The sequence below is a fragment of the Lethenteron reissneri genome, chromosome 24, assembly GCF_015708825.2.
Source record: "Lethenteron reissneri isolate LAM-NWPU_2019-01 chromosome 24, ASM1570882v1, whole genome shotgun sequence".
NCBI classification, from domain to species: Eukaryota; Metazoa; Chordata; class Hyperoartia; order Petromyzontiformes; family Petromyzontidae; genus Lethenteron; species Lethenteron reissneri.
The window spans coordinates 4,218,745-4,233,498 of record NC_083802.1 but is presented as its reverse complement, the minus strand read 5'-3'; the positions used below and the strand labels follow the sequence as shown (position 1 = coordinate 4,233,498).

At 41.9% G+C, this 14,754-nt stretch overlaps 1 protein-coding gene and 1 long non-coding RNA gene across 4 annotated transcripts; both read right to left on the bottom strand.

The window, feature by feature from the left end:
• Window positions 1-86: 86 nt before the first annotated feature.
• LOC133346432 (histone-lysine N-methyltransferase ASH1L-like) lies at window positions 87-7,303 on the bottom strand. Its single transcript, XM_061557998.1, has 2 exons — window positions 3,696-7,303; window positions 87-2,588 (listed from the first exon to the last, which is right to left on the bottom strand). The coding sequence occupies exons 1-2, from the start codon at window positions 6,844-6,846 to the stop codon at window positions 2,146-2,148; spliced, it is 3,594 nt and encodes a 1,197-aa protein (XP_061413982.1). The 5' UTR covers window positions 6,847-7,303; the 3' UTR covers window positions 87-2,145.
• Window positions 7,304-7,310: 7 nt separating this feature from the next.
• On the bottom strand, window positions 7,311-12,994 carry LOC133346433 (uncharacterized). 3 transcript variants are annotated; one of them, XR_009755556.1, is made up of 4 exons: window positions 12,878-12,994; window positions 10,181-10,251; window positions 9,058-9,206; window positions 7,311-7,642 (listed from the first exon to the last, which is right to left on the bottom strand). It is a non-coding gene; the product is annotated as an uncharacterized LOC133346433 (long non-coding RNA). The 3 variants fall into 3 exon arrangements; XR_009755557.1 differs by having other exon boundaries at window positions 9,115-9,206; XR_009755555.1 differs by lacking the exon at window positions 7,311-7,642 and having other exon boundaries at window positions 7,899-9,206.
• Window positions 12,995-14,754: the final 1,760 nt, after the last annotated feature.

Sequence of the window (14,754 nt, the reverse complement as noted above, 5' to 3'; positions counted from 1 at the left end):
AGATTACATGAACGCACAATATGCAAATCAGGAGTTAGGCAGGGAGGTGCGCCTTCTGATTCGCACGGTTGGCTACGTCCGGTCGAAGTACAACATACATACAACATACATACAACATACATACAACATACGAAGATGTCCTAAAATCGGATTTGAGACGTAAAAATGGTATGATCATTATTGAAAGAGAATTTTAATCTCTCCAAATTGGCTGAGGAAGGCGTTATTATCACTGCCAAATGAGATGAACTACTGGAAGTGATCACCATCTCCCCTGACTTTACAAAGGAGGCAAAAAAATCTAGTTTATTTCGCATTGAGGAAAATAAAAGTCGCGTACAAAAATTTTTATTAAATAAAATAATTGTTGGATGGTTGAATATGCATACCTAGCCCAACTACTAAAGGTGGGTCGGGATCAAATGATGAGTTAAAAAGGCGAATGCATGCTTTTGGATTACTGAATTTGACAACGAAAAAATACAGGCCAATGTGCTTCACGAACAAAGTATCCAACCAGTGTATGTATTACCTGCCTGCTGTGAATATTTGGATCATAAAGCCATTGCAAAGAATATGGAATAGAGGCTCTAAAGTACGCAAAGCGTGGAGAAAAACAAGTTGAGCATTATTACATTGACATAAAGTTAATCAGGGAACAAACACAAATCAGATCAATCATATCGACAGATACTGGAAAGTAAGTGGTCTTGGTAGGACACAATGCGAGATGGGATTATGGCCGATAGATGATGGTGATGTAATGGCAGCCAAAGAGTAGTGAATTACTACCCCGGAGAAGAAGCGATAAGATCAGCTTATGTGCAGGAGTGAGATGAATTGTGATCTTGAAGAAACACAAAGGATGGTGTTTGCATGGGGCGGCCGTCCAGCAGTGAATCATGGTTGCTGCTGATGACGAAAAAGACAATATTTATAAATATACAATTGATAGTGCAATTCTGCATATTTGCAAAACAAAACATCTGCAGAGCACACGTGTAATTGCATGCCCAAAATTCCACTTAATATGTGTGTTCCTCTTTACAACCGTGTCATTGACGAATGCAATTAGTTGATGTTATTTGTGCTCGAGGGCCTATGCCAATGGAGCATCATAATTTTCGTGTTTAATTTTAAAGACAGGGAATGGAAAACAGCATTCATCATCCAAACTGGATTAAAAATATAGAAACATACAATAAGTGCTATACAACAGTACACATCTTACCGAAAAATGCTCGTGATTTCAACGTACTATAATCCAAGTGTCAAAATACAAAAAAAAACAAGTCTGAATGGCTCCTTGTGCACCAGAGCAATGGTGCGTGTTTATTTTCTATCGGCAGCCCACCGAGAGTGGCAAAACGATGGACACTTCCATGGCAGGGACAGGTCTATCCAAAGTAATGCCTGACATTACCATGGATGGTGAGGAATGCATCTTTAAAGTGAGTTACCGTATCTCTCTGAGGACATCAAATATATTTGTTGGGAACAAAAATCATGTTTTTTTTTTTGCAATTTTATTCCATCGTTGATAATTCAGCAGGGTATACATATTCAGTTAATATTCAGTCCGTCAGCGTCTTAGCTTTCCAGACCAATATTATCCAGCAGCTTTTTCTGAAAACACACTCTGGACTGATGTTAACCGTCTCGGTCTCATCAGTCAAGTCAAGCTTTGTAAACAGATGCATTATATTGGTCTGGAAAGCCAATAGGCTAATAGACTAAAACAAACATTTATTATTACGTGGATATACTTTTTGGAGTTTTGCTTGTATACACGTTTACCCATATTGTTCCACAACAATGCACACTGAGTTTGTATACAAATATACATTTTACTCGACAGGAATATGTGAAAATGGATAGATTGACAGCTATGCTGTATGCCCAGAAAATAAATCTTTCTTCTTTCCATTTGCACCCGTACTGGAGGTTTAAATCAAGTGTTTGCCACCGTAGAGAGATGCTGCTATGCCAACTTAACATTCGACCTGGCCCAGTTCGGCTGTACTGACAGAGATGTGCATTTGTCGGCTGGGTTTCAATAATTAGAGTGCTTCACGTGAGTTTTAATCCAGGTTGCAGTCAGATTAACAAGGTGAGCAACGCGTCTATGACTGCAATTACAGTTCACTAAACATATTCAGCTCCTGGAATAGCCATATTTATTAAATTTGCAGTTTTGCCCCACTGGCTCTTCTTCTTCCTCTTGGTGTCGTTCCTGTGCTGGCACAAGCGTTTCAAGACCGATTCAATTGCATCGGAAACTGTATCAGGATCAGGCGCCACGGTCAAGGCTACTGGGGTGGGACGGTTGGCCTTTTCCACAGTGCGATGGCAATCGGGATGTTCAGCAGGAGCCTCTTTGTGTCGCCTGCCTCGTGATCCGTTTTTCTCAGAGACGTCCACGTCGTTACATGCCAAGTGCTGGTTCCTTTCCCCCCCCAGGATTGTGTTAATACTCCTGAGGCTTCTTCTTCTTCTTGTGTTGGATCGATGGCCATCATTGCTTGCCATTTTCTGTGAGGGCTTCCCTTTACACCGCCAATTGATTGGCTCATCGTCTCTAGATGCGTCTGTGAAGAGAACATGAATTTATATACAATTTCTGATGCTTTTGTATTTATTGGCTTAGGAAATAGTGTCACGTCCCCGCTGCAGCATTAGATCAGTGATATCCAAGAAGCTACAACTCACTCCATGGAATAAAATTAGATTTGTTAAAGTTGGCAACGTTTTGCTGCCGACAAAGCTGTGGCATGTGAACATCTCTGAAGTTCCTCGGGAGACAATATAAACAAATAATCGTCACCATCATCAGCCATGATCAACCCACTGCTGGATGAAGGCTTCTCCAAGCAATTGCATTTCTCACGATCCTGCAATATAACCGTCTACAAAAAACACTTGCACATGGGCTGATTTCATTGCTCCATCTCCTCTGTGAACATCCTCTTGGCACGTTCCATTCCTAGGGATACTATGGCTATGAGTGAGGCTACACGGCACTGCAGATGTGCAGTAGAGAGTATAGAGTAAGGGACTATACCTTTAATACAACCTCCCATGGGTCAAAGTGAGATTTGATTTAAGTGACGGTCCGAGTTCAGGTGTTCACATCGTTGGTGTTTCTTCTGAATTACTTAACAGTGTAACGGTGTAGGGTATTCGGCTCGGAATGTCTATTTGTGCAAATACTTTTATTTTCTTCATAATTATAACTCCAGTGCCACAGTGAAGTCTTCTCGCTTTCGGCTACAATATCAGCAAAGTGATTACACATGTACAGCCCTTTGTCCATCCTCTACTGAATAAAGGGCTCCCCATGGAGTGAGTCACAGGGGGTTCATTTGGCCACTATTGTATCACACTGGTCAGTGAAAGTTAGTGAAGGTGGGATAATAATATTCATGAGCATAGACGTATCGTACACATATTGATGTTCCTGCACAACCCCTCTGCTGACCACCACATTAAAAAGTAACTATTTATTTTCTTGGATAGTTTCAGATTTACTGCAGTGCCAAAACATGAATGCTAAATAAGATAATCTTAAATTCTGTCAATAATGAAAACATCCTTACAGTATACTTTGAGTTAGTTATTTTACAGACAGGCTTATAAATTACATCAAATGCTGGGCACACACATACACTTCTAAATATGGAATATACGGTACATACCTGACGGAAATTCATTGCATCTTTGCTTCCTTTCCCACCCTTTGTTGTGCTTTCTTCCATCTTTAAATTGAGCCGTGGAATTTGAGCAATGTCTGGAACTCCACTGCTTGGAAACATTGTCCACAAAATTAGTCTTCTTGGGTGTTTTTCCGCAGCAATCAGATTCATCTTTTCGTAGAGTTTTGGCTGCATTTGCACTCAAAGAATATTTGTAAATGCAAGCATCGATGGCTTCAAGAACCGAGTCATTGGAAGGGCCATTCTTAGTCCACCTCAAAGTGTTTGTGGCTCTAATATGGGGTTTATCTCCAGAGCACTCAGATGTTTTGGAAGATTGAGCATGCATGTGCTGTGCATTAGAGACGATTCTGGGCAAAGTCTTGGGGCTTTTGTGAAACTTTTCCCCAACACTGTTCCCTTTATGCTGCCACGAAACACTGTGGTTTAAGTGTTGCTCACGAGGGAATGCACCTTGAGGAGGCCTGCCCACTGGTAAGCATTGGCCCATGAGACATTGTGCATCTCTGGCTTTGCTGAACTCTGCCAGGTTTTGCCCTTGCTTATGCTTGTGTGTTGAAGGCGGTTTGGACAGCTTGCTGTTTGTGCTGACACTGCTGCAACTCTTATAACTCCGACAATGGCTGCTCACAGTTGCTTGATGGCACTGCTGGATTTGTACATTTTGCAATGTAGATTTCACAGTGGTTGCCTGATGATGAAGGTCCTTCCCAATAAGGTCAGGGAAGGGATTTGAAAAAAATATTGGTGAATATTTGGGTGTAAATAGCTGTCCGTCACATCCAGGGCCTCGTGTGCTGGGCATGTACCGCGATGACTGCAGATGAAAATCATCAACATTGCTGTAATAACCAGCGTCATAGGAAGTGACGGTTGATGAACTTGAAACACTGCTCTGAGAATTCCTGAGCTGCTGAAACCCAACGCTGTTTTCCTGGTCCACTGACCTTGCTGCACAATCCACAGGCGCAGGTGAAAGACAAATGGTCATGAAATTTAGCTTAAACATGCTTGGCAGAACATCTGCAGAAATACACGAGCGCACTTTGTGAGATATCTCAAACTTGGTGAACTTCACCAACAGGCCTCTGAGGTCAGTACGGAAATCTGGGATTCTTTGGGAAACGTGACGAAGGTGCTCTTCATTCCTCTTTTGCCTCTTCATCTTTGGCTGCGAGCCCGTCGTGAGAATCGTGCGAGGATGTTCCAGTTTGTGTGCGAGAACCTGCTTCACGTCGGGGCAGACGACAGGAGCAGAGTGCGTTTGCTGCTCCGGGCTCGTCTTTTTCACACCTCTCCTGCGTTTGATGCGGCCCGATAAACCATTGTTGTTGTCGGTGCTTATCCCGCTGTCGCTTGAGGCCACGCTTCCACCGCACGACGAGATGACGGCCGCCTCGCTCACCATAGCAACACCAGAGCTCGGCACGCACCGCTTGTGGGGTGACGTCTCAATGTGTCTTGGAAACCTTTCACCTCGTTTTTCCATCGCAGGTCTGGCCAAGTCCCACGCACCACTGGTAGCTGATGACACATCCTTTGATGTCACCGAACCACTTCGAATCTGTCTGCCACCCATGTATTCCGCCGACAAACACACGCGGCCGTCGGAAAGTGCCCTTCCTAAGTCTTTTTTGGCTTTAGTTTTGTGGGAATTGTCAGCACGTGCAGACGAACAATCGCTTGGTTTACGTCCTCTCTTCCTGCCAGTGTAAAGTGTGCCTTTTTTGCTTACATTTAACTGAAAATACATTTTTGAGTCAATAATTGTTGATGATGTTGAACCAAGTAACTGTGTTTGCATTTCTCCAGGATAAACGTCAGTGGCATTGCAAAAAATCTGGCCCAACGTATGTTTTCTTTTCATGGATTTCATTTTGTTGCTGTTTCCAATTAATTTTCTATCCAAAAGCTCCCTCAAATATAGTTCTTTCTCTTTTCCCAAATCTACGAAGCCTGTATTCTGAAGAGGTGCAGCCGTCTCAGCATCCAAACTGCATTCCTCAAAACGTCCCTTTCTTTCACATTTTGACACTGGCCGGGAGACTCTGTAACCTGTGTGACATGAGCTGGAGTGGTGAGGAGTGGCATTAGCATTGCGGATGGCACACGCAGGGGAGGGCATTGTGTTTTTTGCAAGTGTTTGGTTTCTTTTGTGTGAGTTGCCTTTTCCCCTTCCAGTAAATGAAGAGCTTTTGCGCGCGTTCACAGATGGATTGGTTCGTAAAAAGAGGCGATTTGATTTTGGTTTCCTGTTCATCGATGAAATAACAGCTTCTTTCAGTGAGCCAGTGACAACGGGATTCTCAACTGAAGTTGTATTTTCTTCTGTTTGCGTGCAGCATTTTCTCTTTTCAGGCGACACTCTGTTCATGTCAATAGAAGTGTTCACGTCTCTGTTTATAGCCACTGGAAACGCAGAATAATCACTCACATCATTCTGCAACACCGTGCTATTTGAGTGTCTATTTCGCCTTGGCAGTTTGCGCACTCTTGTTACACACTTGGTTGAACCAGTAGGTGAAGTGACCGATGATGGGTACTTTGTATTTTGGATAACTTTACTGTCTGTAGATGTCAATGACGTTTCCAGATCATCCAGTGCCTTTGCTCTCTTAGCGACATCTCTGTGCACAGTCACCTTACGCGGCCCGTTCTTTCTTGTTAACGCGGATGCACACTCTGACTGCGTGTCACTCGTTTGCCTTATACGTGGACCAAAACGCTTCCAAGATCCATCCGTTGGAGAGGCCTTCAGTGCAGAATTACGTCTCGCTTGTGCTCGCCGATAAATGGGCGAGCGCGGCTTTAGTTTTGCATTTGACACCACTAGCTCCCTGTCTGTCGCATCTTGGATGGCGGCAGCCTTGGCACGGATGCCGCAACGCGTGTCCAATTTCGTCTGAGCACGTTTACTGGAGCCAGCATGCTCACGCTCAGCATTGATCACATCTGGACTGAAGTTGTGGTCGTAGGCTTTGCAGCCAAAATTGACAGAGGTTTTCATCTGGACTTGGTATGCAGTTTCAGCAACCGTCTCAGAAATCTCCACCACTGGCTCAACCTCAATTGGAACAGTGGCACTGTGTGTTTCCGGAATGTCTCTGAATGCAGGGCAGTCCTGGGCTGTCATCACACAAGCTAAGAGGAGCAAACTCGTCTCTTGCCTGTGACCATCTACGCTATAGGTGTCTGAATCTACACCAGTCGCCAAGGCCTAGTACGGAGCCCAGTGACGCCTTAGCGTTGTTAACAACCAATTCGCTTGAATCATCTTGTGAATGAGCAACACATTGTTTTTGTAAATCCTGACAGACTGATTCAAGACCCATAACATCCTCTTGTAGTTGACTGCACGAGGCAATGGAGGTTGTCTTTTTGGAAACTTCAAACTCATTACTGTCAATACATATGTCGCTCTCCACCGTATTTATTTCTTTACAATCCATCTCTCTCCTCTCAGAAACATCATGAACCAGGACATTATTTATCTCGAAATGAGTTTCCTCCGCTGTTTCTTCTATAACAAAATCACCAGATTGTTTGCTCTCACAAGCATGCTGATTATTTTCTTCGATGCAGAATGACATGGAATCTGCGTCCAGGATCTTCAATTCGGATTGCCGGAGGCATGTGATGGAAGGCGCTGAGTGACACATCTACAGACATGGCTTTATCGCTTCTGTCCATGCTTGCTCAGCACCTCACAACGTATTATCTGTGTGGACGGTGCTGAGTTTAAATGTCATACACTAGTTGCTTCCAATACACTGGGATCTTTGTGATGCCTAGGGTTAGGAAGCATGCCTTTCACACCATTGCTTCTTTTCTCTTCCCTCTTTAAAAATCCAGCAGTGAGTGAATCCTTTCTCTCCAATGAATGATGGCCGTGACATTTTTTCTTTTCACATCAGCTCTGACCCTGTGCGCTGAGCATTTGGGAATGGGCAACAGAAATAAACACATCGTCAGGAATGAGCACATTTTCTCATGGACTTGAAAAAAATCGCAACTCTTTTATTTCGGACAAAGTGTGCCTTAGAAATCACAATGGAAATTCCAAGCGGCATCAAGACACGTTTTGTTTATCTGATGATTGATTAGTTGACCCTAACGTTCACAAGTTCACCAGAGCCTGCAAGGGCTCGCAAGTGTACATTGTTACGTGTGCTTGGATATCGCTAAAAAAAACTCGGGGGGATCACATTGGAAGGTGCTAATGGCCTCGATTGTCCAATGGACATTGACGTCAAAAATCAAAGCAAGCTTTGGTGCTCCTCATTTTCCTTCCGATATTAGGAAGCCACTGGAGATATGCACTTTGAAATCTAGATTGAAAACGAATTTCCTTAGAGCTGCTTTTTATGTTTCGTTTGTTGTCCTTCCCCCCGCACCTCCAATTAGCACAGTTGGCTACGTACGGTGCAAAATAAATTCAAAATACATACGTTAAGTATATTGAAAGAGATGGAGTTAGGAAATAATGCCAATTTTGTGTTTTCAAGCAAGTTATTTTTTTTTACAAAATGAACAACTAATTACTCAAACGATGCACCGCAGTTGAGCGACAGGTCGTACGTTATGGGTTGAAGTGTGGGTATTGCCACCCCTCTCAGGACATCTGAACAGCCTAGAAGAGTAGGCCGAAAATATACCCTCTAGTGGAGGCTCTTCCCCCAGTAGTTTCTTGAGCAAGTAGTTGCATGGCTGCACCTTTAATGTATTGTTTTAATAAATAGGTTACATGTTGTTCATCAAACCCAAACAACAGGGCTTCCTTCCTCTGTCTATTGTGCCCTTGTAAATACAGTGCAAATACAGTGTAAATACAGTGCACATACAGTGCAAATACAGTGCAAAGATGATGCATGCAGAGGAAGTAGAAATGGATGGATTCATCAGAGTTGAATCTGGAACCTGCCCTGGGCTGGATCATGAGGAAAAATGGATTGGGAATGATTTTCTGATCAATGAGTTAACACGTTTACATGCATAAGCATAGCATTTAACGCAGGCTCTTCATAAAATCTAAATTAAATTTAAGTACTTTGAGTGTAGTGCCTAAAACCACTTTTCTTACCCCATATCTGTGAGGGGAGTAATCTGGGTCATTTTCATACGATAATGTAGGTTCGTGTATATAAAATATGGTTGATTTTCATCCGATCCAATCTACATTTCCATGGATTAGCCAAGTCAGTAATGTTGTCTGATCCGGAGTGATTAGGATTGTATGTAAATTATTTTGTTAAAATGTAGTGCATGAATAAAGTAATGCATGAACAATGTTCATGTCATGTTTGTTACACGTGGTAGTAAAATGGAATAGCTGGAGAAAACCTACACATGGGAAACAGCACTCAGGCATCCACAAGAAAGTTAGAATAATAAAACATCCCACTTGCTGTGCTGTCTTCTGGCCACGTCACATCCCAATAAGTTTGGGAGCTTCAAAAATCACTGTGTAATCCACCGAGACCTGTTTCCAAAGCACTGTTACACAAACCATGCCACCGGATTAAAGCAGGGCTAAACGATGCACCATTCCATCGACGACTATCAATTGCTAAGGCTCACGATACATTCAATTGATCACATTTCAAATAATCTATATTTTCTATGTGTTTGAAAACTAAATGTAAATTATATGATGTTACACTTAGACTAATGGAGGGAACAAGCCTTTACAAACGGGACAGAATAGGATAAACAAAAAAATATATACAATGAGACGATATAGTTGAATGACAGCCTTCGATTGTGACTTGATGAGTTGTGAGAAGTCATCTTGATTTTTATACATGATTCTTAAGCATATGAATCAAGTTCATAAAAGAGATTGATGCACTTTGCTTGTCAATTGTACAGATGCATGTACGGTAAATAAATATACATATCTAGGAAAAAAAACTGCATCACTGCTGACTCAGCAAGGTAGAGCGCACTGTTCACGATTTACTTATCAGAAGTGAATTTGGTATTTTTACATTTTGTTTGATGTTTTATCGACGTAAAGTGTTTATAATTTGTTGTATTTAACAGCCTGTATAATTATTATTACAATTTAATGGTTGTCATTTCCACTTACTTAATTGCAAAGAGGACTGCATTTAATATGACCTAGCAAATTCAGCGTTATCAAATATTAATTTTCATCACATGCAGTGACGTTCATTGCCATCCAATTATACAAACCCCAGTCGGCATGTCACGTCGTTAATTGGGTAAATTCCAATAACGATAGTACGCCCCTCCTGCTAATTACTGCCCTTTGAAATGGTAGTGACATCATACATTTGTACACGTTGACTGGGAACAAAATGTTTGGCTTCATCGCCTGTGTTTGCAAAAAAAAAACGAGTGATTTGCTTCCTGCTGTGACGTTGCAACAGCCTAATGAGACGGTGACGACTTATCACGACTGGTGACTCTGATGACACCGCTGACCCTGATGAAGTATCACTCACCGCGTCAACTGCAAACACTTGCCGTTGCCAGTGCCTCCTGGTAAATCTCAGCACAATGTCAAACCCGCAACCTGACAGCACAATAGATACGTCGTCAGAAAAGTCACTTTGTGAAAATTAAAACAATATTCGATGCCCATTCAGTGTGTGTACATTCCTTAGGACGTTGATTTACAAATGTAAAATTATATTCTTTATTGAATTTCTCTTAATGGAAGATCATAGATGACATGTGACGTTACATGGGTACAATAAAGACCTGTCTATTCATTAGTTGTATAATCCAGTCTCAAATATGCCATGATTTGACTTTAAGCAACACAAATTGTACAGGTACGGTGCTCAAAACACAAATAATTTACCTCCCTAGATGTATTTTCCCGAAAAAAACGTAATTTTTCCAAAAAATATATGGACATCCATGAGTACCAAAGTTAAATTCTACATTGGGGCAATTTAAGTGACTTCGTGACAGTTACGTTGACAAAGAGTACAGCATCAATAGATGTGCACTTGTGGGCACATTTTGGTGAGCAATCTTGCACATTAACAAGTTTAGTACATTGCATCACACCGTATTTTTTTTAAGGATAAGAAAATCCAAAGAAAACTTTTACGAACCTTCAAGCAATTCAAAGCATTTCAGAAAATTCTGTAATCCGCCGTAAACTTTAAAGAGTCAAAGTGATTCCTGCCCATATAAGTAGTCACGATCGAGTGTTTACAGCTCCGCCAGTGGTAGATTCCATGGCAGTGGCGAGGCTATTCATAGTTTGTTTAACTACTAAGCTTTTGCAACCAATATTATCCATAATTAAGGGGGGGTTTTGTTGGGTTAGATCGCATAAATATAAATGTGTCATTAAACCCACCACCACCTTGACACAGTCACCAGGGAAATGTCTCAACTCGAGTTGTAAATGTTGTGGATTTACTGTCCAACACACCGGTGTACAGAAGTAGTAACTATTTGGCACTATTCATAGTTTACTTCCCCACAGAGTAGCAGTGTAGTACTAGTTTTATCGACACCAGAAGGATGATGGACTGAGTTGACCCCCAACCAGGATTTGAATGTGCAACCTTCTGATCCACTTAGCCGGATTCTTTAAAAATACAAACAAAGTGTTTCATGTTCCTTCAAAGCAATATAAAGTATCATACCCAATTCCATTATCCACCCTAGACTACCAAACCTAGATACATTTAAAAACAAGCTCCTTTAACCCATGATGAAAGAATGGTACTGAGTGTTTTTTTGCAATCATATTCTCCACACGTAGGGATCACCGATGTGATGCAGTATAGGATGAGCCATGTCCGAAACCAAATAAAGGATGCACGTCGAAAAAAATAACATTTCGCAGAATCATCCTCATTTTGTCACATCCATGCAACCGGTAGGTAACTGAGGTCTTCTTTTTACCACTCACTGTATTGGTGGCCTGATCTGAATGAGATGAAATGTGTTAGTTCCACACATGGACTACTTTGTCTACAAATATATTCATAATTGTCTGTTATCCATTGATTTGAGGATAAGAATCGACCCACAGATACAAAAATAAAATCCGCTGTAGATGGTTTGAGAGCCCACATGTTAAAGATGTTTGATATAACGGCTGTGAATATAATACCTCCATGCATCTGTATAAAGACAAATGTAACGTGTAGGCAATGTCTTGCGCATGCCACTGTTGGCAGAAGAACCTCCACTAGAGCTCCAAAGAGTCCCTCCTATACATGGTATTTTATCCCACTCTTCCACGCTGCGCTGGCCAGATATATTTAAACAGATGGGGTCGAACCACACCTTACCCCACCATACACAACCTGTGGTGATGAACCTATTGATTATACTTCTGGGCGATTTCCAACAATCACTTCATGAGATCGAGCTTGTGACATCTGATTTGCGAGCCCACTATGTAAACCATTACGCCACGGCCCCATTTCGAACTTATGTCCACGATTGTATAAAAAGTTCGACACACAAGTTACATTTACAACACTCGACAGCTCAGAATACACACGTAGTTTACCTCTAAAAAGAATGCTCACTCATGAAATTTGCATCTGGCCACCTTCCAGTTTACAATACAACATGAAACACAGACTGCTGTATAATACCACAAAAAGTTGTACTGTTATTGCGCGTAGATAAATCGACTGAAAATATGTAACAATGGGATACGTGACTAGTAAGAGACTACTTCTCAATGTTGTTAATATTGTAATATAACTCCGCTATTGTTTTGCTAAAACATGTTTTACATTGCTGCAAATATGACAATGGTAAATAGTGACTACACGTCCGCTTTGTGTTACAGTACACATTATTTGTATTGTGCTGTATTTTAAGAAGCACATTAAACTGAAAATGGCATTACATAAGTGCCTGTAACGGTGTGGATATGATCCACTTAACACATTTTCACGAAAAGAAGAACACATGGCAATGCTGAAATCAGCCTTTGGTTCCTAAAATCAGTCTTGCACTGACAACATTTGCAGACCAAACCACATTATTTCAATTGTCCATGTTACAATATTCAATTTCAAATTAGCATCAGGGAGCCATAGAACACAATTGCCTCTCAATGGTAACACATTCATAAACCTCAAAAATAAGCTTACCGCTTGTCTCAATCAACTGCAAAGGAAAGCACACACAAACAAACTCACTGCTGAACTTACTGCACAAACGTCACCACTTTCCAAAGTGGCAGAAATGTTTTCCGGGCAGTGAATACACCTCGGATCTGTTGTTACAACAGAGAGGGCATGAATACGTGTCTGCCTCTTTCTCCTCTGGGCACACAGCGAACTAATAAGTCAATAGCAGCAGCAAGACACTTTAAAACTATCCCTGCCCCCCCCCCCCTTTTTCTTCCATCTCAATCCCACACACCCACACAAACAGAGCCAATCACGACAAAAGGCAGCACGGCTCCCCGACTGCCAGTCAGACAAACATCAACGATTCCCCAAAGCAGCACAAACACCCCACACAGACAGGCAACACCTCCACAGCACACATCATTGAGGTCACAGCACATGTCCCTGAAGCGTTTGGATCTGCTAAATGACATCGGCCTCTGGTGGGTCAGTCTGTGCCGTGGGCGGCGGTACATAACAGCTACAATTCTGCTGTTAAGACAACCTGGCAGTGCTTTACTTCGCAATGTTTCAATTGTGCTGAATTCTGACTACTAATACTATGAAAACTAAAACCTATGAACATTTCCTTTATAAGTTACTAGATAAGGCCCACTGAGCTATATCTATATTTTTCAGAAGCGATCTGGCCACATGATAACTCAAAGAAGGTGCTTATCATGTGGGCATTTATAGTAGGCAATTACTCTATCCAAGTGTTCTTTACTTATTTGCATAGGGGAGGGCACTTTCGCCGATAAGACATCAGTGTGAGGGCCGTCACACATTTGAAACCATTGGGTTTGACAGCATGATGGAATGTTTTCACATTTGTGTATTGTCGGGGGCTGCACGCCAGGGGCCACTCTAAAGGCAATGAAAAACACTGCTCTAAACTGTTGTTTCTAAATGTTGAGGGAAAACCGGAGGACCCGGGAGAAAAATCCACGTGACCACGGGAAGAGAACATGCAAACTCCTGTATACCAGGCGAGGTAGTTAACATCTCGCCACCGTGGCACTCCAATTCATAATTTGCTGCCATTTATCAATCTGCTGCTTGTATGAGGGCCTCTCCATGCCATGTTGGTTGTGGGGGGTTTCTTTGACCAAACGGCATGGTAAAACGACCAATTCACCATGCTCGTCGGTACCGTTTGGTCAAACAAACCCCCAAAACCAACATGACATACATGACAGTGAGCCCTCGTAACTGATCCAGCATGGGGAGGCCTTCGTCCATGAGTGGATGTGGCATGAAGGCCAGCACTGGTTGGCGAAGATGTCCAGAACCAGTGAAGATAACCCTTGCCCCTGCCGTTAGCTGTGGCTGTGAATCAATTTCAGTTTGCTAGGTTAATTGCACAGTGTGCAAACCATTGTCCCACCACTCTACAAAGGAGAACTACATTACAGTACCGCAAATCACTAACATAGGAGGGGTACATTACAGGACTGTACGCAAATGCTACACTTCTCGCAAAGTATTTCTCCAGAAGCCATCAGTGTCGACCATTGCGAAAGTCATAAATGTATTACTGTATGTTAGAAGTTAATACTGTATGTTCCTGAAAGATCTATGACAACACTATTGGCAAGTCCCCTTATAATACCGTTGAAAGTGGGTCACTGTTACAAAATTAGAAAGTGGCTTATATAATGCAGTTTCTGTTGCCTGCAAATTATTTTATCTGCAAGCCAAGCCCATTTTCCTTCACTGTGGGTAAAAGGAGCCCTATTGAGATTGATACAAGAATTATACATTATTTCATATTTAATTTAAACAAACATTGCAATAAACAGACGTAACAATTACCTGCCTTGATGTATAAATTGCATAACATATGCTCTTTTACACAGTACTCATTTCATTGTCCAAAATATTGTTTCTCTGCTACAAATATTTAACAAAATAAT